Source organism: Peromyscus californicus, unplaced genomic scaffold (genome assembly GCF_007827085.1).
Source record: "Peromyscus californicus insignis strain IS unplaced genomic scaffold, ASM782708v3 Scaffold_15__1_contigs__length_86483966, whole genome shotgun sequence".
In the NCBI taxonomy this organism is placed as follows: Eukaryota; Metazoa; Chordata; class Mammalia; order Rodentia; family Cricetidae; genus Peromyscus; species Peromyscus californicus.
Genome location: NW_026294447.1, coordinates 81,988,099 through 82,009,652, shown reverse-complemented (window position 1 = coordinate 82,009,652; position 21,554 = coordinate 81,988,099). Strand labels below are relative to the sequence as shown.

Genomic DNA, 21,554 nt, shown 5'->3' with positions numbered 1-21,554 from the left:
TCTTTCTGTAGTGACTCAATTCTAGTATCTCTAAACACCCTGGGGATCCATACATATTGGCTACATTTTATAAATGGGGAGTTGAAAGCACATAGAGATTCCATGACCTGTACAGGTCACACCCTGAATCAGCAACAGAGGCTGAAGAAATCGGAGAGGCTACTCAGTCCACATCTGGAACCTTTTAACTCTCCCAAGCCCTTCAGTGGGTTTAGAGGCTGGCAGATTTCAAAGATCGGTGACCTTTTGGGATAGTGTCTGGCAATGAAACAAACAGGCTTAAATTCCTGAGAGTTTGGCTCTTGGGCTCCACGATGCAGGCTCAGAACACATGCTGGAAAAGTCTGTGTTGTTTGGGCTGAGCGTAATGAGAGGAAGGATGGGCTGGGATTGAGGTACTAAGACATGAAGAGCAGTGCACACACCAAGGGCTATTTCACTGCGACATGCTGTTGACTATCAAAAACATGTCACTTTTTTTTTTTTAATGTCAAACCTCAATGTAACGTTTAAAAAGCCCTCAGTGGAAGGGCTGGGGGCACAGCTTACTGGGTAAGAAGAGTGCTTGCTCTGAGATCATGAGGACTCGACTTTCACTCTCCATCACTCACATTAAAGCTGGGCTTGGCCACACTTGCCTGTAACCCCAGCGTTGGGCACAGGTGCCGGGTGGATCCTGAGAGCCTGCTGGCCAACCAGCTTAATCCAAATAACACATTTACAGTCCGGTGATATACCCTGTCTCAAGGCAATCTATAGCAAGATACCTGACATCCTTTTCTGGCCTCCTCATGTGTGTGGCCGTGGGCATGGCCACTCATGTATTTATATACATGCAACACACACACACACACACACACACACACACACACACACACACACACACTCCTCAGTGGAAGATAACAGCACTGTTCTCTGTTATGAACTCTTAAAATCTGACAATTGCAGCCGGGCAGTGGTGGCGCATGCCTTTGATCCCAGCTTGGAGGGAGAGGCAGGCGGATCTCTGTGAGTTCGAGGCCAGTCTGGTCTCCAAAGCAAGTTCCAGGAAAGGCGCAAAGCTACACAGAGAAACCCTGTCTCAACAAACAAAACAAAACAAAACAAAACAAAACTGTAGATGTATCCAACCTTCTTATTAAATAATAAACACAGAACCAATGCAAAGAAGAAAGCCAAGAGGTCAGAGCTAAGAGCTAAAACCTTACCCTTCCTCCTGCGGTGGTCCTACCTCTCCGAACCAGAGCTACCCCTGTGTTAAAGTCTTTATATAGAGTTCCTGTCCTGCCTTCTCATTGGTTGTAAACCCAACCACATGACCGCCTCCTCACGGCCTGTCTGTATAGGCCTCCAGGTTTTCCATGATTGGTATTAAGATTAAAGGTATGTGTATCCAATAATGGCTGTATCCCTGAACACACAGAGACTTACCCAGCTCTGCCTACCAAGTGCTGGAATTACAAGCGTAAGCTACCACTGCCCTGCTTTCCTATGGCTTGCTAATAGCTCTGACCCCCGGGGAACTTTATTTATTAACATACAAATAACATTTTAATACAAATAAAATATCACCATACAAAACAAAAAATCTGACAATTGCATTTCTCAAGAAACCATTCCTGGAGCAACCTTCTCCAGGATGCCTCGTGTGACATGTTAGGTCTGTAACATGGCAGCTGATAGTAGAAGGAACAAGAGGTGTTTGTTCAAATTGGACTCTGTTCTAATACACTTGCTCTCCTTCCTGAAGACTTACAAGCACACCATCACTTTAGCAAGTCCAAATAGCCCCGCATGGAAGAAGCCTCAGGCCATGGACTTTGATACAACAAAACAACTCTATATAGCCTCTCATAAAAAATAAAATAGAAGTAATCAAGATATTCCTAAGAAATGAGCAATCCTTTAATATTAAACAAAGAAAAAAATCTATACCAGCTGTAAGATGTTCTGTCTCAAGCCTACAGCACAGAATTCTACCACTAGGAAGGAACCCAGTGGGTTAGACCCAAGCCTCCATGTTTATAGAAAAGGAAGTATAGGACAAAAATAACTTAAGTAGGTCATGTGGTCAGAAAGCAGGAGGAAGTGGGCTGTCTTTAGAATCACTACTTCCTGCTTCAGGGCAGGCTTCTTATCATTCTGACACCTCTAATAGTGTCCCATCCAAAAATCATCTGTGACAACAGACATGGTTGCCACGTGGTTGTTCTGGGCTGGTGTTTGCTTGGGGAAAACACTAAGCTGGAGAGTAGGTCCTAGACAAAGGTCCAAATGAGAGCTCCTGGAACTTGAAGAAGACTTGAGTTTGGACTGGGGAGGGGCTTCAAGATGACTCAGGCGTTTCAGAAAGTTCCAGGGCATAGGCAGAAAGGTTCCGATCTTATAGCTGTATAAAGAGAAAAAGGACATTTTCAGAAGCTTTGACGGTGACTGAGGACAGTGGTGGGCACTTCAGGGGACCTGAAAGGAAGGTTCATGGAGGTCACGAACCTCTTGAGTCAGTGATGGGACTCAAGTGAAGACACATGGACATGTATCTTCCCATAAGACACATGCCTTATGAAAGGCTCAAGTAAGTCTCACAGAAGTGGACCTGGACATTGCTCTGTATACATGTTGGTCATGTATAACCCTGTGTTCTCACTGTGCACATCAAATACAATAGGCCCACACTTCCACCCAGGAGTTTGTGCAGATGAAGAAAGATCTGATTCCTTGAGCTTTGTTAAAATGAAGCCTGGGGCAGGCGATCAGGGGGCAGAAATGATGTTTGATGGCAAAACAGAAGCCTGATTCCTTGAGCGGAGAGGTGGAGGGTGAGCGGAAGGAGTTCTTAGCCAGACCGGTCTAAGGAGAAGGAGCCTTTACTTGGAACCTTCCCTTGGTGATGTTTTATCACAGCGTGGTTTCCAGTCTTGGCTGAGAAATGAAGCTGGGAGGAACAGGCTGGCCCAGTATCAGCTCTGACACATTTACAATAATGGAAGACATCTTTCCCTCATAACTTGAAAAACATGAAAGCAGATATTGGCTCTGAGTATGTCTGATAGTCTAACTTTATTTCCTGTCAACAGAAATGACTCTGATTTATATCAGATCATCAACTTCACACACTCTTGCTCCACTCATACTGAGAACCCATAGAGAGATGTAATACTCGGGCCCATGATGTATGCCTTCCCAGCAATGCTTTCTGGTCCAAAGGAGACCTTGGGGACTGGGAAAGACACCAGTGTTCTCACTCTGCTGACACTCAATCTCCCTGTACATCTTTTCAGCGAGGTACATCACGGGGCTTGAGCTGAGCTCCGTGTTGGCTTTGATCTCTGAGTGCCTCGCCTGTTTGTCCCATGATGTACAAGGCTGGCTGGCCTGCATCCAGCCGTTGCAGCGAGATGCCACCTGCTGTGGGGTTTATCCATGTTGGCATCTGGTGCATTATTTTATCCTTCCAATATCGAGGTACATCAGAGGAGAGAGAGAGTTCTGAAAATTCCATTTTCTTCTCAAAAATTGATTGATGCCTTGGGCAGTGCAAATTGAGGGATGTGCTTTTCGGTTACTGCTGTTGTACGTCACCTGCTTTTACATTCAGAGACGTTCTTTCCACTGCTCTGTTATGATACTATGTGATGCATTGAATGGAAGATGGCGTTAATCATAAGACATGCCTTCACTGTATGCGATGCCAAGAAAAAAATGTTAATGATTAGAACACGACCAAGTCATTTCTTACATTGAAACTTTTGTATTTTGCCCCCTTTCATGGACCCTTGTAGATTTATTTACAGAGTTCTTTTATGTATCATGCTTCGAAGACCCAGAAAGGAAAAATAACCCAGCATGGCAGCATACACCACAGGAGGATTGGGAGTTCAAGGTCATTCTCAACTAAATAGCAAATTCAAGGTTAGTCTGGGATTGTCTCAAAAGAAATGTATGCATAGAGCAAATTGACTAAAGTTTTCCTGAAACTTCCTTGTACTGGACCAAGTGTTCTGAACCCCTTTAGTGAAAGAAGCTCCAGTGTCCATTTTATTGACAACGTAATGTTTGCCCCAATTCAGTGTGGTAAGGCACAATATCAACTGTATCATGACTGTCCTCTGGCTGAGTGTAAATCTGGGTGCCAGTCATCTGAGTGACAGATGCCATGGATTAGGAGAAGCCAAGAACTTAAGGCTTGCCTTGATTTTAAAGATGTTAAAACGTGAGATGTGCAGCTTACACGGGATGAATATGGTTTGTTTGGGTGCTAGATCATGGTACCTGGTTCCCTTGCACAAAACTTAAGTGTTTTATAAAAATTTCTATTTCTTCACTTATAATCCCCACCTCAGAAAAGTATGTAAGGCTTAAAATCATTCACACCCAAAGCGTTTTGTTTTGATCACTTCAGTGTAAGCAATTTCTAGGGCCCCACATGAGCAAACTCATGTTCCCTCTAGTAAAAGGTGCCAGCATTTCCTCTTTGAAGGAAATAGCTATAGGCAGGGTTTAACAGTTCGTCCATCAAGCTGAGAGGCACATTCACACAGCTCCTGGGAAGGCATCCGCCAATATTCATCAGTCTTCCCCCCCACAAAGGGCAGTTTCTAATATAAAAAGACTTAGAGTCAGGCAGGCTGGTGTAGATTTGTAATCCTACTGCCCAGGAGGGTTGTCCAGCAGGACAATTGCTTCTTGAGGCCAGCCTTGGCTACATCGTGAGATGCCGTCTCAAAAACCCAGGGGCTGCAGATGACAGATTAGTTCAGAGCATTTGTCTAGCATGTGCAGGGCCTAGAGTTCCATGCCTGGGGTGCAGGGGAGAAGAGGGAGGAAGAGGTATTTATTTTTCAAAATCATCTGGTAAAAGAACCGTAGTGCTGTTTCCCATTTTTTGTGTCTGTGCTTACAACAGCCAAATGTCAAATGGCTGATACTTCCCCAGCAGTGAGTGCAAATCCATTCTTTGTGACATAGTTTCAAATCTTATTTATTCTGGAAAACTAAGTGTTTCAGAGGAAAAAAAATGGTAGCAACCATTGGAAGTCTATTGAAGAAATAGTCTATATTGTTTGAGTAAAAATTGAAGACAAGCATGTCAGTGCCCGTTTCAATCAATTAACTGGAATGTATGAAAACTCACAGAATTACCACGCAATTTATAAGTACTCATTTTATTTTCTATCAATAATTTTACTTATTTATCTATCCATGTGTTTATTGTTTGTTTTAAATATTTTATTTATTTTTACTGGGGAGGCAAGCCTGCTCCACAGATGGAGGTCAGGGGACCGCTTTGTGGAGTAGGTTCTCTCCTTCCACCTTTACAAAGGTTAGGGTCTCAGGTCTCCAGGCTTGCATGACCATCTCCTTTATCCTCTACGCCACCTCAATAGTTCACCTTATTTATTTATTTATTTATTTTTTGAGACAGGGTTTCACTTTAGTCCAGGCGGACCTGGAACTCGGAGCACTCTTTCTACCGTTGTCTCCAAAGTTCTGAGATTACAGGTTGGGCTATCATACCCAACAGGGATTTTCCTTTGTATAGCTAATATTTCACACATACTTGCCGCAATCTAGTAAGAGCAATGCTTTCCCCCTTCCCTCTGGCCTGAGACCTCAATAGTAAGTGCCGGTGGTTCCGTCTACTTCCAGAAGAGGGCAGTAGTGTACGTCTTTGGAACCCGATTCTTGGTGCTATTAGACTTACCCTAGAAACCTTAAGCTAAGGTCTGTCAGTTAGGTTCCGGTCTCAGGTCTTAGTAGGATCAGGGAGCCCACACCCAGGTGACTGGAAGAGACCTGATGGAAAAACCGAAGCCTTCCCTTCCAAGGTTTGTAATGTGCCTAGCCGCAAAAAGGCAAAAAACGTGGGCTGTGCATAAAGAGCTGAGTTCTCTCCGCCTCCTCTCTGAGGGAAGAGAAAGGAGGAGTCTGGGCAAGGCCCCGTGGCATACCTATCATCTGACACAGAAGTCACCTCCCACACCAACACCGCCCAGGGCTTTGCTTCCTGCACACAACTTAGGTGTGCCAGCCTCACTAGAGTTGCCCGGGACTCGACACTTCAACTTTCCATTAGAGTGTCCTGAGAAGCAATTTTCCTGTTTTTAGTGTTGACTTAAAGAAAATGCTGAATTAGGGTTTCCCGTTCCCCTCCAAGCTCTTCAACAAGGTATCGAATGTTTATGGACGAATTATGGTAACTTTGTGTATGACTTGTGTCCGTAGCCCTGAAAGACACCTGAACACATCCTGAGAGTGTAGTATTAGAAGCCCAATCATTAGCGCTGAGTCAATACTCCAGCTGGTACTGCTAGTTTGTTTTCAGTACTAAAGAGTGTATATGCTGTATGGAACACTTAAGAAAGAAGGAGCCAAATGGACAGCTGCGTGACCCCCTCCCACATGGGCCCCTTTGCACCCTCTGTGTTTTTCCCTTCTTATCCAAATCTATTCTGTTCCATTGGTCTATCTGTCTTTCCCGGTACTAAAATCACCCTGTCCAGGTTACTGAAGCTAAATCGTAAGGCTTCCTTTTGAGGAACCTTACTACCTCCTGACTGAGGGAGGAGTCCCTCTCCCCAAATTCTCTTCTTTGTTCTTTTTCTCTCATTGAATTAGTCTTGGCATTTTAATTCATCACTACGACGAGCACAAAAATCCAACAAAAAATAGACAGTGTGACCCCAAGTTACTGAGATGTCCCCTCAGCCCAAGGGCGCAATGGAAATCCTGGCTCCGGGTCTACACTGCTTGAAGCTGGTTATTTAACTCCATCTGACACTGGCTTCCTCCTAGGTGCAATGGAGACATGGTAGTGCCTGCTTCCCAGGATTGACTTGGCATGTCAAGATAGGCAATGTGTTGGGTGGATTGCCTGGGAACTTTATGGTAAATGCCGTCGGATGGACTCCCAGGAGCCAGAGAGTTTCTGAAGTTCACTGGGCTAGCTGGGATCCCTGCTGTTTCTCAACTAGCTTTGACCTTGGGCCAGGTTCTCTGTCAATGTTTTGTTCCTGCATTAACAAAGTGGAGAAAATGTTGAACTTGTCAAGATCAAGCTGAAAATCAAGGTAGTTCACTTGGGATGTCATCTGGATGTATTTCCCCATAATCTCTTTAACTGGGTTTAATTTTAAAAGCGAGTCTTATCTTACTGCTGAAAGTTTCCCAGCACTCATTGCCTCGTGGCCACAGAAACACTTGCCCGGAGAAACTGGAGAAGAATCCTGGGATAGAGAGAAGCCTGTGAAGTCACTGTGGGATCTTGAGACTTCTCTTTCTTTTCCTCTTTTTGATGGACGGAGGGGGAGAGATCGTTCCTCATTCTGGGCCCAAGGTCCCTTCCTAATTCATTTTTCTGGATCCGTCATGGCTAAGAATAAATCTAAAGCCCCTTTCTTAACTTGTTTTCCAGAATCAGAGGAAAGTTCAATGTGGCAAAATTTTATAACTCCTTCCCAGAAACATATATTACTCTTAAGACATAAAAATACCTTTCCCTTGTCCTGCATTATTCTTTCCCATGAACAATTTTCCTGACATGTTGAAGTGACATTCTATGCTTTGTGATAAAGCATAGAATAAAGGAGGTTTATGACCCTTCTGTGGAGGATCAGACTAAACACAATTTATTCATAGCTACTTAATGCTCAGGGAAATCAACCCTGAACTTAAATAACTATGGTGTGACCCCTGTAAAGTATCATTTATAGTTCTAAAATTGCTATTATGGCAATATCAAGATGTGCCAAAAGTTATAAACCGAACACCAGGCAGCAAACAGAGCAGCTACTATTGGATTTGTTTTGCCTTCCTTTTTGGGTAGTTCTCCATGATGCTGTTTTTGTTTAAATGGATTCTGAGGTAATTACCCAGCAGAGGAAAGCAATGTTCATTTTATATTTTATTATTAAATACTTTAGTGAATAAAAAATTCTCCTCTATAAAGAAGCACCACAGAAATGTAAATATTCCATTAACATACTGCAGTTTACTAGCAAAGACATCAAGTCCCTGTGAGCATAAAGGAACCATCCCACTATCAAGGGCTAACGTAACCCATCTGCTATTCATTTCTGCAAATGACTTTATGGAGGAAACCCTGCCCGAACATTTAAGTTATCCAAATGGGAACTCTTAAGTTTAGTGTTTCCTTGCTGTTCAGCATGTATGTGTGTTCACAACACTTTTAACCCTAAAATTTGCAATTTTTTACAGTGTCATTTCTGCGTCTCATTTGTTTTCTGAATTATTTCCAACACGTTCAATTATAGGAAATGAAATGTTCCGTGGTAGTAAAGTAATGGAATTATCAGTTTCCTCGATGTCCTTTAACAACTATTTAAGGACCTGTGTGTACTGGCCCAGGTACCAGGGATTGGCAATGAAGAAACACAGGATGGAACAGGTCCTCAGTTCCCCCAGAGTTAACAGCCTGAGTGTGGAGATGGAGATGAAGAGGGGACCGGCAGATGTCTAGGCACCACGGCAAACATCCTAAGTAAGACTAGGCTGAGGAGGAAGTGGAAGAGGCAACGAGGGTTTGAATCTTGTGGGATGCTGGAAGAAAAGTGCCTGAAGATCCAGAGCAAAGCCAACTGTGAAGGCCTTGAAGAGCCCTCTGGAGATTTAGACTCCCTCCAGTCAGCTGTACACAGGCATGAGTGATTGTAAGTTGAAGGCTGCTAACACGTGAGGTTTGTTATTTAGGATGTGGCTGTAATGCGGAAAGTCAACCGGACTCCTGATTAGGAGGCCCCTCCAACGTCCGGGTGAGAAACAACACAGCGAGGCCAGAGCAGCAGTAAAAGATGGGCTTGACTAAAAGGGTCTTTGGGGTCCAGAAGCCACAGTATCCGGCAACAGTGGGAAGTAGGAGAGAACAGAAACAGACCAACGAAGCAGGCAGTTCAGGGGTTTGACTGAGGAGATGGAGGAGTCAGGTTAAGTACCGGGAATGATCACTGGAATCAGGAATGCTGTGTGTGGTGGTTTGAGGGAGGATGGCCCCAGAGGCTCTTAAGTTTGAATGCCTGGTCCACAGTGAGTGGAACTTTTGGGGAAGGATTAGGAGGTGTGGCCTTGTTGGAGGAGGTGTGGCACTGGGAGTGAGCTTTGAGGTTCCAAAAGACCGTTCCATACTGAGACTCTTTCTCTCTGCCTGTTGCCTTTGAATCAGGATGTAAGCTCTCAGCTACTGCTCCAGCACCATGCCTGGCTGCCTGCCTGCTTCCATGCTCCCCACCATAATGGTCATAGGCTAACCTACCGAAACTGCAAGCAAGCCCTCAACTAAATGCTTCCTTTTATAAATTGCCTTGGTCATGGTATTTCTTCACAGCAATAGAAAAGTAACTAAGACAGAAGTACAAAGCCTGCAGAAGACAACAGGAAATTTGGCTCTGACCACCCAGACAGATGGCACTAGGGAGACCTTCAGGTATATCCACGACGTGGTTGGAAATGTGAGTTAGGAGAGAAGATAGGCTTGGAGACAGGAGAGTTGTCACTTATATATCAATCATTCAGTAATGTTTTAAAGATTTATGCAAGTGAACACAAGCACCAATTGGCTCCTTTAAGGAAAACATGACAGATACCATATTCAGTTACTTGGAAATTGTGTTGAAGTGACTGATAAGTCTTAAGTTTTAAAGACTTGCAGGGAAAAAAATGAAAAGATTAGAGTTTAAAATTCTATCACTCAGTCTGAGTGGGAAATGCTGTAGCTCCTGTTTTAGATGTGTTGACAGAAACGATGAACGTGGGCTCAGTGATTAAAACACTTTCTGAAAGTAAGATGACCCATGCAAATCCCAGGTGGGTGTGGCAGCCTGCCTGAGAGTTCAGACTCAGAAAGAGGACACAGGAAATACCAGATGCACATGGGCTAACAAGACTAGCCATATCAGTGAGCTCTGGGTTTGATTGAGAACCCCTGCCTCAGTGACTAGAATAGAGTACAGTGGATGAAGATTACCAACTCTGGGCCTTCCCATGCATTCATAAACACCTGTAACCTACACTCAAAAACATACATATACACAGGCATGCATACCCTATTGCATGTACACATGAAGAGAAGAAAAAGAAAAAAATCAATGGGGAATGCCCTTCTAATTCATAACAAGAATGAATTTATTTTTAAATGATGAAGCAGGATGGAGAATACAGAAATGCATGGCTGCAGAATGTGCTGAGAACAAGTGACAGCTGAGTGCTCAGCTCATAACAAAACATTTATATCGTGCTCTCCGAGGCTCAGGGAACACCGTAGAACAGAGTGGAAAGCATGGAAGAGCCAGAGGATGGGGAGAAGGGCCATGAGATGTCATTTTCAGGGCAAGGCACAGCCATTGTAGTTACAAACTCACAGCATCACCATCAACAGCCAGACATGGATGGAGGAGAGGCCCAGGGTGCCCTAACTCATCTATCTGATGCTCATAGATTCAGGAAGTGGGCACATCATTACCTCCAGCTGTCCACCCACAGATGACCCCAGTAAGCTCCAATAGACACTCCCAATTCAATGGTTTCGTGATGGCCCTGGTTAATTGAAATAGGCTACACAACAAAACTAAGTCATGGACATAGGAAAAGTTCTGGTAGGGATGGGGGAGAGGGAGTCTGCTGTAGGGATGGGAAAGAAATAAGAGAGGGTGTTGGAGAAAGTAATCAGTAGATAGATAGATAGATAGATAGATAGATAGATAGATAGATAGTCCAGGAAATCATCTTACAACAAAAATAATTCCTTTAAATGGTGGAGCTGGGAGGATAGCAAGATGGAGCAGCAGATAAGGGTGCTGGCCACGAAGCCTGATGATACAAGTTTGAGTGCTAGGATCCACTTGAAAGAAAGCTAGAACAGACTCCCGAGGGGCTGGAGAGATGGCTCTGCAGTTGCAAGCACTCGCTGTTCTTGCAGAAGACCCGGTTTCCATTCCCAACACTCAAATGGTAGCTCACAACCATTGATCACTCCGTTTTCAAGGGATCCAATGCCTTCTCCTGACCTCAGGCACCAGGCATTGAACGTGGTGCACATACATACATGCAGGCAAAACACTCATACATATAACATAAATCTGAAAAAAAAAATGACTCCTGAAAGTTGTCCTCTGACTTTCACATGTGTTGTGGATTGTGAACACTTGCTCTCAAGTGTTCATCACACACACACACACACACACACACACACACACACACACACACACACACACACGCACGCGTGCACACACACACAACCAAATAAATAAATGTAATAATTTCTTTTTTTATTTTTTTGAGACAGGGTTTCTCTATATAACAGGCCTGGCTGTCCTGGAATTCACTTTGTAAATCAGACTGGCCTCGAACTCACAGACATCCACCTGCTTCTGCCTCCTGAGTGCTGGGACTAAAGCCGTGCGTCAACACTATCCGGCACATGTAATAAGTTTTAAAAAATAATTAAGCAAGCCATTTCAATGGCGGTCACCACTTCATTCAGTATTAGACTACTCCCTTTCGTTTCTAGGGAAGACTACTTAAACTATTTTTACACCTATTTATTGTGTGTGCTTGTGCATGTGTGTGGGCTTACATGTGCAAGAGCTCCAGGATGGAGGCCAGAGAACAACTTTCAGGGGTCAGCTTCCTCCTTTCACTCTGTTGGTCCCCGGAACAGAACTCGGGGTGTCAGGCTTGGTGACAAGTACCTTTACCTACTGAGTCATGTCCCCGGCTGGCACGGCTTATTTTTATCGAGTTTTGAACAAAATAGAAAAGAATCTGTTTCTACCTCATTGGTCTTAACTTTGTAGAAGCCCAGGCATTTTGATGGAGAAGATGAATGAGACCACACAGTGTTCAGCACCCTTGGGCTTCCAGAACAAAGCCCTTTTAGAAAAACCAATGTCGTTATTAATACACATCATTTGCAGTTATCACTGGTTATGGGAGGTGTCATTCACCCTGGGAGCTTAATGAGGAGTCAGTGTGGAGGGCAGGGCTATGAAGGCCCCTGACGACAACACCTTTGCTTCTGAAGAAAAGATAGATTGTACTCAGATTGATCACCAAGACAAGGGGTGCGGAAGGTGGTAAGCCGCTATTCGCCCACCGCATCTCCACAAAGCCCCGTCTGTCATGAGTGGATTCTGTGCTGAGCCAGGCCTGTCTTCTCCGGAGCTTCCAATGCTGCTGGCTGCTGACCCCGCGCCCTCTGGGTATCCTGTCAGCCTAGGGGTATATCTGGTCACCTTTCCCTTCCATCCTTCCCTTCCCGTCTAGGACTCCAGTGTGCGCTCGCTCTTACTGCCTAGGAGTTTTCCCTGTGCTAGCCCACAGGTATGCTAACTGAGGAAGGTTGGCACGCTCTAGAGACCTCCCCCACACCAGGGACACTGATGATGGCTATCTTCATACAAGGTGACAGAGCAGTGTGGGTTATTTTCCCCAAATGCACACTGCCATTCTCAGTGGGAAAATTATAAAGGATATTAGTGTAGCAAATCAGCAACTGGAAAACTGCTGAAGAAAAATAATGGAGCCAGTTCTTTACAAAGTGAAGTTATCATGTGAGATCTCTTCAGGGCCTTAAAGAGTCTCAGTCAGATTTGGGAAGGCCCTTCAAGTGACTCTAGTGTTGGAGAGAGAATTAAGAGAAATTCCCCTGGGAGGGGAGGGGCGGAATTTTTTTTTAAATTGCCAACTAAAACTAACCAGCTCTGTTTTACCTATAGCCAAAATGTGGGCTGTAAACGTCCAGTGCAAATAAAGAATTTTATTTATAGTGACTGATGACTTTTATGCAAGCCCATATAAGGAGCTGGATGATAACAGAGACTCACCGAGAACTCTTTGGTGTGGCAGAGGAGTTGTGGCTACATCCTACTAAGTAAAGTTTGTTCCAAAGGAGAGTCTGCCCTTGATTTTTTAACAATTGCCCAGTTGGCAGATTGTTGAGTGATGTCAGTTGTGGAGACACTGGAACCCGCAGCTTTCTTCTTCTTCTTCTTCTTCTTCTTCTTCTTCTTCTTCTTCTTCTTCTTCTTCATCATTATTATTATTATTATTATTTTTAAATTGTTATGGAGGTGGGTATTCTCACTGAACACTTTTGTTTGTACCTTTACTTCACAAAGCAGGTCAAAGTTTATTTCGAGTTCAACTGCTGAGGTTCACCCTTGTGTCTCACTCTTAGAAGACATACCTCCAGTTGGGAAGCACAAGGATACAATTAATCAGAATCCTGATACCGGACAAAAATGCTACACAGCACAGGGATCACTAAGGCAAAGACCTGACAATTTCGTTTTAAACCTTTCTGCTCTTTTGCAGTCTCAAACACCAACTATGATCACATTCTTTAATAACATTTCATACTAAAATTTAAAAGGGATTGTCATTTATCAAATTTAAACAATAATTGGAGATCATGTAAATCCAAACACGGGATGTTGATTAAGTTCAAATGGCGTTTCAGGAAGTTAGCAAAAAAGAATGAGTTCACATTGACTGAACCTATTCTCTGCAGGGTGATGCCGCATCAATGTAACTCTGCTAGTAACATGAGGCACACGCCGTGGTGTTTGTGCCTTTAAGATCACAGTTCAAAAGAGCTAAGTAATGTGATAACAGAGAAAGACAAACACAACCTTTATTCTCTTTCGAAAACAAGGCCTGAAACTACGACTTAATCACAGGACTTTAAGTTTCATGGTCTCACATAAAAATTTATAACAAAAGGCTAATGTTCTACAAATGATAGCAAAATACAGTTACCCTCAACTATATAGTGAAAGACAAATGTAGCAAACTCCATTAGCTGACACAGAAGAGAGCTGACCAACCAGACACTCATCATAAATCCAACTTTCTGAAAGCACATGTAAGGATCAGCCTTTCACAGTCAAAAATCACAGTATGTGATCGGAGAGTAAATTTCATCACAATCAGAAGTCAGAAAGCCAGCACACTGGAATTACTAGAGAATTTTCTGATATACATAAAGATGAGACAAGATTATTTTAAGTCACTTTTGACCCAGACAATCTAAGACATGCTGTACATCCAAAAACAAGTATCAACTAGAACCGAAGAAGAGAATGAATGGAAATTATTCAATAGAACTCAGTATTTGACCGCCATAAAAATAAAATATACTTCAAGACCTTGAACTGCCTTTGAGGAATAAAAATACACCAAGAAGTAGAAAATAACTGTACTGCGGATCTGAGACCAGAGGACCCTGACAAATAGCAAGTAACTGTTTTCTTCAGGGAACCTGGAAGACGGTCTCATGGGAAATTTTATTTTTAAGTTCTTTTACATTATTGTTCCATAAAAAGAGGGTTTTAAAATAAAAAAAAAAGTCCCAATTGCCTCTGAGAATAGCTTTATATCAACTGTGGGCAATCAAATACAATCAGCTGAGTGATTTTGACACTGAGGCTGAAATAATCTCAAGAGTCTACTTTGCATATAAGATAATCCTTAGCATTCTTTAAACATGATCACTAGAAGTGGGTCTCATTGGTGAATAAATTAAAACTGTATTTAAGATAGTCCTTCGTGAAAATGATATGAATTAATTAAACTATTCCCTGAAGCATTAAAAAAGATGATGATAATGATGATGATGATGATGATGTTTCAAAAGGGACTGAGCAAAGGGGACAAGGGGACACTCAGGGACCCAGGAAAACAGCTTCCTGCTAAGATCATTTTGCACGTCAGTTCCTAAGGTTAAGACACTTCGCCCTGAGCCATGCAAACTGGACTTGCGTTTTCAAGTTTTTACATAGTGTCTTGTGAAGGTTGCTTTTCCATTTAATTACGAGTTGGCACACGCCTGCCCTGCAGATCTGTGTGCTAGTTTCCTAGCGCTAGCGACTTTTCTCATTCATTCTACAAATTGCAGGCTTCCTGTGTTTAAGACCAAATCCCAGCACTGTGATTGTCACTGTTCATGGGAACCAATTATTACTGAAAAAAAAAAAAAAAAAACAAAAACAAAAAACCAAAAATTAAAATCAAGTGAGTGCTCCAGACCCAGCCTGGCTCAAGATTCCCAAATTCAAGGGTACAGGGACTCTTCAGTGAAGGTTGCCAGTCTTGGCCTTCCTGGGTCAGAACCTGAGAGGCTCGGTGCCTCTTCATCGACTTAAATTTTACCAAATACGCTTTCCCCACTCCTCCAAGCTTCTGTAGGCCATCAGTGGCCACCACTCTCCATCTAAACCCCTTCCTCCCCCCACCGATACCTTCCTCCCAGAAAACCGTGTTACTGAAGGAACCAAAGCTTAGACCCAGAATCGGGATCCAACCTCTGTCTGCTGGTCTTAATGAGTTCCAGTCCAGGAATCTTCCCCCGGTCCTTCGCTCTGGAACGCTATAGACTTTCAAGACCTGACATGTCAACTCTGTAAGCCATAGAGGAGATGGGGAGAAATCGCCGCAAGATCTGGCATTTTACAGTCCAAAACCTGAGAACTGTGTCGTATCTGTTAAGAGGAGGCAGGTGATTCCTTTCTCTAGGCCCTTCGAACACAAGAGATCAGTGAGCTTAAAGTTGTGTTAAGGAGCAAAGGGCCACCGCTAAAAGCGGCTTGGCCGAGAAGCAGGAAAGGGTCTCTGGGAAGCAGCATCACTCATCATCATTGTCGTCGTCGTCCTGGTCCTGGTAGCGAATGTAGACAACCAGCATGACAAAGCCCATGAGGATACAGAGAGAGCCAACAACCAGGTAGGCGATGCCCAGGAAAGGGTTCTTCCCACCCATCCACGAGATGTTGCTAAAGATAATGAGCTTGTGGCCGCCGAAGGCGCGCACCGGGTAGTTGTAGGTGATGTTGACACGGTAGGCACCCCGGGGCAGGCCTGCCGAGTAGTTGCCCTGACGGATGCGCGCATAGAGCTTGCGGAAGGTGGGCAGCGCCGCCGTGCGCATCCACACCACGAAGTCCTGGTTGATGAACCCGGTGTTGTTGGGATCGGGACTGAGCTCGTAAACCGGCCGGTGCCAGTTGGGCGGTGGCGCCGTGCCGCGGAAGGCCAGCGCCAGGCTGCCGTTCACCAGCGGCGGGTTGCGGAACTTGACGTGGTAGTCGGTCCACCAGGCGATGGCGGTGCGGTCGAGGGGCACCTCGACGTAGGGTCCCCCGGGCTGGCGCTGGTGCCACAGTGAGAAGGAGTCGTTGAAGAGGCTGTTGGCGATGGCGCCGCAGGGCGCGATGGGCAGCCCGGTGGCGCTGAACTGGTAGGGGGCGCACTCGTTGGCCGGGTGGCGCAGCGCGCTGGCCAGGCCGCTGAGCTGCGCGTCGTCGCGGGACACGCCGTAGCGCCGGTTGTTCTGGTAGAAGTTGGACAGCTCGTAGTAGAGGTAGACGGGGCCCGGGAAGAGCTCGGGCAGCGAGAAGTACCAGGCGCACGAGCAGTTGGGCGGCGGCGCGCGGCCCTGGCCCTCGGCGGCGCACAGCGAGCAGTTGCCGGTGGTGCCGGGGTTGCCGGTGTAGTCGTACTCCAGCTCCTTGATGCCGTTGGAGGAGTAGAAGAGGCCCAGGCCCAGGCCGATGAAAGCCAGGCCGGCGCAGAAGAAGAGCGGCAGCGTGATGCCGGCCGAGAGCAGCGGCTGCCAGGCCGGGAGGCGCTGCTGCGTGAAGGCCGTGTTGTCGGGCTGGTGCGCGCCCCGCGCCGAGACGCTCCAGGTCATGGCTGGGTCTCAATCGGGGAAAGCCTGCGGAGGGGTCTCAACCCGGGACAGGGGGGGCCTGCGGCGGGATCTCAGCCCCGGGGGGGGCAGGGGCTGCGCCTGGCTTCCCGCCTCCGCGCCCTCTCCCGGCTCGACGGCTGCTCCCCGGCCCCGCCTCCCGCCCGCGCAGGTGCGTCCGGCCCCGCCTCCCGCGCAGGTGAGGTGGGTGGCGGGGTGCCCGGCGTCCGCCCAGACTCCTCAGTTCCGCCACCACCGCCCCGGGTGACCTGAGACGGCTCCGCCCCTGCATGGCGCCCTTCCCAGGTGAGCAGGGCGGGGTTCCTCAACTCACCAGGCCGGCTTTGGCTCCTCTGCCCTCGGTGCACGGTCCCCACCCCCATTCCCACCCCACCCCCTACCCTCCATGCCACTGTGGGTGATGGGATCTGAGCAGCTCATACTTTTGCTCCGGCATTCATGTTCCTTAACGCCTTCTACAGGGCCTGGGTCACTTTCTCCCAGTCACAAGCCTGCCTGAAGCAGAAAGTTCCACCCCAGAGCTCAGGCCAGGGTGAGGTTCTGTTGGCTTGATGATTTATTACCTTGTTAAGGTTGTTAATCCTCGTTATTTAAGGAAGAGGGCGAGTCTTAGTAGGTTTTCACTTAGTTTTCAAGCACAAATTGTAGTGCCCCGGGAATTACATTATGGTAACTGTATCTATTTCAACACGGGTTCTCCCCCCCCCCCCCCCCCCCCCCCATTGAAGCTACAATTCTTTTCTATCCGTATGTTCCAGTCTGGCTTAATAATCTACGAAAGGTGGAAAGTTCTGTAAAACTCAAATGATCTTTTTAAAAAGAATCGAAGACCGGGAGAGTTTGCAGCCTTTGAATGTCTTCCCTAACTGGTGGAGAAACCACCAAGGGTGGTGGTGGTGGGGTGATGTGGACTGCATGTGACGTTCTTTTCAGATTACCTGCTGGACCAACCTGATCCCAGGGGACCTAGCTGATACCCACAGTCAAGGACGTTTGGCGTGCTTGGTCTAAGAAAGGTGAACTGGAAGGGTTTGTAAACCTCATAAAGACTCATCAGTTCTAAGGGTTGCCCGGGGTTCTGTGGTTTGTTTGTTTGTTTGTTTGTGTTGTTGTTTTTGTGTCTAGGTTGGTTAGCACAGGCCAGAGCCTGTTTCATGTTGTAGGGAATCCTCCTTAGCTACTGAAGTACACTCACTTCTCCAGCTCACAAAGTGCAAATAACCTCAGGGTTTTTTCTCTGTGACACTTTCACACACACCAGTATTATGTGTTGCGCTCAGTGCTCATTCAAAATCCATTGAAACTTGGAAAAGTAAAATACTTGTTAAAAATAACAGTGTAGACGACAAAAGGAAATTAGACCAAACTGGAACTTTTGCAGTCCAATATGGTGCTGTCCAGGATGTTGTTGTTTTTGTGTGTCAACTTGGCATACACTAGAGCTATCTGAGAAGAAGGAACCACAACTGAGAAGATGTCTCCCTGAGACCGGCCTGTAGGCAAGTCTGTGGGGTACTGTTCGGTTAATGATTGATGTGGTTGCTGCTCCCTCTGGGTGGATGGTCCCGGAATCTATAAGAAAGCAGGTCGAGCAAGCCATGGGAAGTAAGCAGTGTTCCTCCACGACTTCGGCTTTATTTCCCATCTCCAGGTTCCTGCCCTGACTTCCTTTGATGATGGACTTCGGTGTGGAAGTATAATGGGAAATAAACCCGATCCTCGGGTCAGAACCATGATGGGAAAAACCACGGAGACAGCTGACCCAAGCTAGTGGGAGCTCATGGACTCTGGACTGACAGCTGGGGAGCCTGCATGGGACCGAACTAGGACCTCTGAATGTGGGTGACAGTTTCATGGCTTGATGTGTTTGTGGGTCCCCTGGCAGTGGGACCAGGATTTATCCCGGGTACACGAACTGTTTTTTTTTAGAGCCCATTCCCTATGGTGCATGCCTTACTCAGCCGTGATGCAGGAGGAGGGACTTGTTCAGGCCCCAACTTGGTATGCCAGCCTGTGTTGACTACCCAAGGGAGGCCTTAACCTCTATGAGGAGGGGATGGGGGTGGGGTTGGGTTGGGGGGGTGGGATGAAAAATTTTTAAATAAAATTTTTTATTTTTATATATATATGAAATATATATATATATATATTTCATATATATATGAGAACAATAAACCTGACCCTCTCCAAGTTGCTTTTTGTTGTGGTATTTTGTCACGGAAGTAGAAAACTAAGACAGGCACATATTACTTAGGAGTAGGAATCAAGACCATCAGTAGCTAGCATATAATCACATATCAATCTGTACACACAAAACTAACACTAAAATTAAAAAGCAAAATTGTTTTAACAGTGCAAAGTTGATTTTGTTCCGTTGAACGAATGCAGGTTGGAAATGCTAGCTGTTCGAGAATACTGCAAAAGACCCGCTGTCTTCAATTCTACTTCTATCCCTTACACCCCATGAGGGAATTCCACACTGTCAATAGGTCCCCATAATACAGTCCATTCTCCCTTGCACTATTTTTTTTTTTCTGACACAAGAATAAGCTGCTCTATTTACCTTTCTGATGGCTTCCTCCCCCCCCCCCCCCCTTCTGTCTGATTCAGGCTGCGGGAAGGAATCCAGTTCTCACAACTTACCTAATGGATCTTCAGATCTAGCGGCCACCACACCCCTGCAAGCTCACCTGAGGACCTCAGGGCCTTTCATCCCTGTCTCTTCTCCCTGGATGGCCTAAAGGCAAGAGTTTACTCATTCCGCTGATTAAGGCGACAGAGCAAAAAAAAAGGAGGATATTTCGGGGCATAAAATGGCCAAAAGGATTAAACACAACTGAAAGGTCAAGAGAAATGGAAGATGGAAAAGAGCCATTGGCTTTCGATTCCGAGGTACCATTTCAGGGGTGGGAGGAGTTAGCTGCAATCAGGAGTGGGAGGGGGGGAAATGGGCAGTGGGAAAGGCAGCTCTTTAGATATGTGTAAAGAGAGGAGAAAAGCCAGCGATAATGACCTGGAAGAACTTGTATTCTAAAGGAAAGGCCTCTTTCTAGCTGGCAGAAACATGCTATTTGGGGGAGACGATGGCGGCATAAACAAGGGTGGACTAAGGTAGGAGTAGGTGGAAGGTCCTGGGTCCAGGAAGCAAGTGCCTTGTTGACTCTGAAACCAAAGAGTGGGAAGCAAGGACAGGCAGAATACAACTGGACTTTAGGCTCAGCAAGTTTTTGTTTCAGAATTCTTTCTGGCTAGAGCTGCTGACACAAACTGGAGCCTCAGCCACTGGACAGGCTGGTGTGGAGTGAGCCCCTGAGGCCAGGAATTCCTTTCTGTACAATAAAAGGCAATATCAGCTGCCTAGGAGAAGGAAGGGATGGCATGAGTGGGCTGAAGGGAGCGTTGAGGGCTTGGGGAGAGGGTGCCTGTCAGGAATCCAGGAAGGGATACCAGGGAATTATGCAACTCAGGCTTGGGATATCCCCAGCTTAAGGGGGTTTTCTGGATCGATGAATCGGAAAAGAAACTGGTCAACATCTTATGATCCCTGTGGAGTGGCAGCTGAAGTGATGAGTCTTAGTATTTCAGAAACGTGGTAAAGAAAATGGAGCCAAGCTGGTGGTCCAGAGAAAGACGAAGGGACCACTGGGCTGATGGCAGGAAAGGTGAGGAAGAGTGACTGTCTGAGATGGGATATCCAAGACTAAGGTAAAGTGGTGCTGAGATCCATGGCTGCAGATTCAGCCAAGTTTAATAGGAAACAATTTTGTCTGTGCTGAATATGCTCAGATAGTTCTCATGTCCTTCCCTAGACAATATAGGGTATTTCTCGTATTGCAAGAAATTTAGAGGTGGTTTAGACTATTCAGGTGGCTATCTGTGTATATGCAAATACCACACACCAGTTTATTGGGTACTTGAGCATCTGCAGATCTTGGCATCCTTCAGGGTTCCTGGAACCAACATCCCTAGGATTTGAAGAGATGGCTGTATGTGCCCTGTTTCCTGTCCCAGCTGGTGAATTTGGAGAGGCTAGGGACTGATAGATACCATGTGCCCCTCAGAGCTCATTGCATGACAGAGGCTCTGGTCTTGGGCCTTTCCTTTTATTGTACATGTTATCATAATGTATTAAAGGATGCTTGGATCATGTGAACTCTTTTTTACTACCAACCACATGAAAAAATGCGTTCATTCTGCAGGATTCTTTATTGTATCAGTCTCAAGAGAACTCAAAGGGGGAAAAAAGAAATTTCTCATCTAAATACTCCTAAAATTACTTCACTCTTTCCTTCTTTTTTTCTAGGTTCTAACCAAGTCAGTATTTAATTTTAATTGGTTATAATGAGCATAAAATAAATTGTTATTCTACTTGCCAGATCACTGCCTTTTGGAATGAAATGAGGAATGAAATAAATATTTTCTAGGTTCCTTTGTGTTTTGTCTTCTTTGCTATCTTCTTCCTCTTTTTCCCTTCTTTCTCTCTGCCACCCCTTTCCCAACTTCCTTTTTCTCCAGTGCTGGGGATCCAACTCAGGGTGCAGGGGTTCCCACTGAGATAGGGCCCCAGGCTTCTTTGGCATTTCCTAGTGCTTCCGTAACTCATAGGTCTGTCATCTTTAATTGTTCTCTTACTGTTGAACATATGGAGTTTTTCCTTTTCAGGTATGTGGGAGTGAATCTTTCACATATAATTAAAGAAATTATTTCCTAAAGGTAAATTTCTAAAGTAAGAAATGGGCTTAAAATTCAAACTCTTAATATATGTGTGGTAAGATCCTTCCAAACTGTCACACCGCGCATTTATTTTGTTACTTTAGCAAAATTTTGTCCTAAAAAT

General features: G+C 45.5%; 1 protein-coding gene and 1 long non-coding RNA gene across 3 annotated transcripts; one reads left to right on the top strand and one right to left on the bottom strand.

Annotated features, from left to right (window-relative positions):
* Positions 1–1,249: 1,249 nt before the first annotated feature.
* Positions 1,250–16,998, bottom strand: Tmem30b (transmembrane protein 30B). Of its 2 annotated transcripts, XR_008218541.1 has the most exons (2): positions 15,315–16,998; positions 1,250–2,389 (listed from the first exon to the last, which is right to left on the bottom strand). XR_008218541.1 is itself a non-coding variant. In XM_052739596.1 (1 exon), the coding sequence occupies exon 1, from the start codon at positions 16,697–16,699 to the stop codon at positions 15,635–15,637; it is 1,065 nt and encodes a 354-aa protein (XP_052595556.1). In that variant the 5' UTR covers positions 16,700–16,998; the 3' UTR covers positions 13,628–15,634. The 2 variants fall into 2 exon arrangements, 1 of the variants encoding a protein (XP_052595556.1); XM_052739596.1 differs by lacking the exon at positions 1,250–2,389 and having other exon boundaries at positions 13,628–16,998.
* Positions 16,999–17,440: 442 nt separating this feature from the next.
* On the top strand, positions 17,441–21,148 carry LOC128111228 (uncharacterized). The gene is made up of 2 exons (XR_008218542.1): positions 17,441–18,555; positions 19,328–21,148. It is a non-coding gene; the product is annotated as an uncharacterized LOC128111228 (long non-coding RNA).
* The last annotated feature ends 406 nt before the right edge of the window (positions 21,149–21,554 follow it).

What these genes read in the sequence shown, in the direction of transcription:
- Tmem30b (XM_052739596.1), bottom strand. Translation starts at nt 16,699, where the DNA reads ATGACCTGGAGCGTCTCGGCGCGGGGCGCGCACCAGCCCGACAACACG.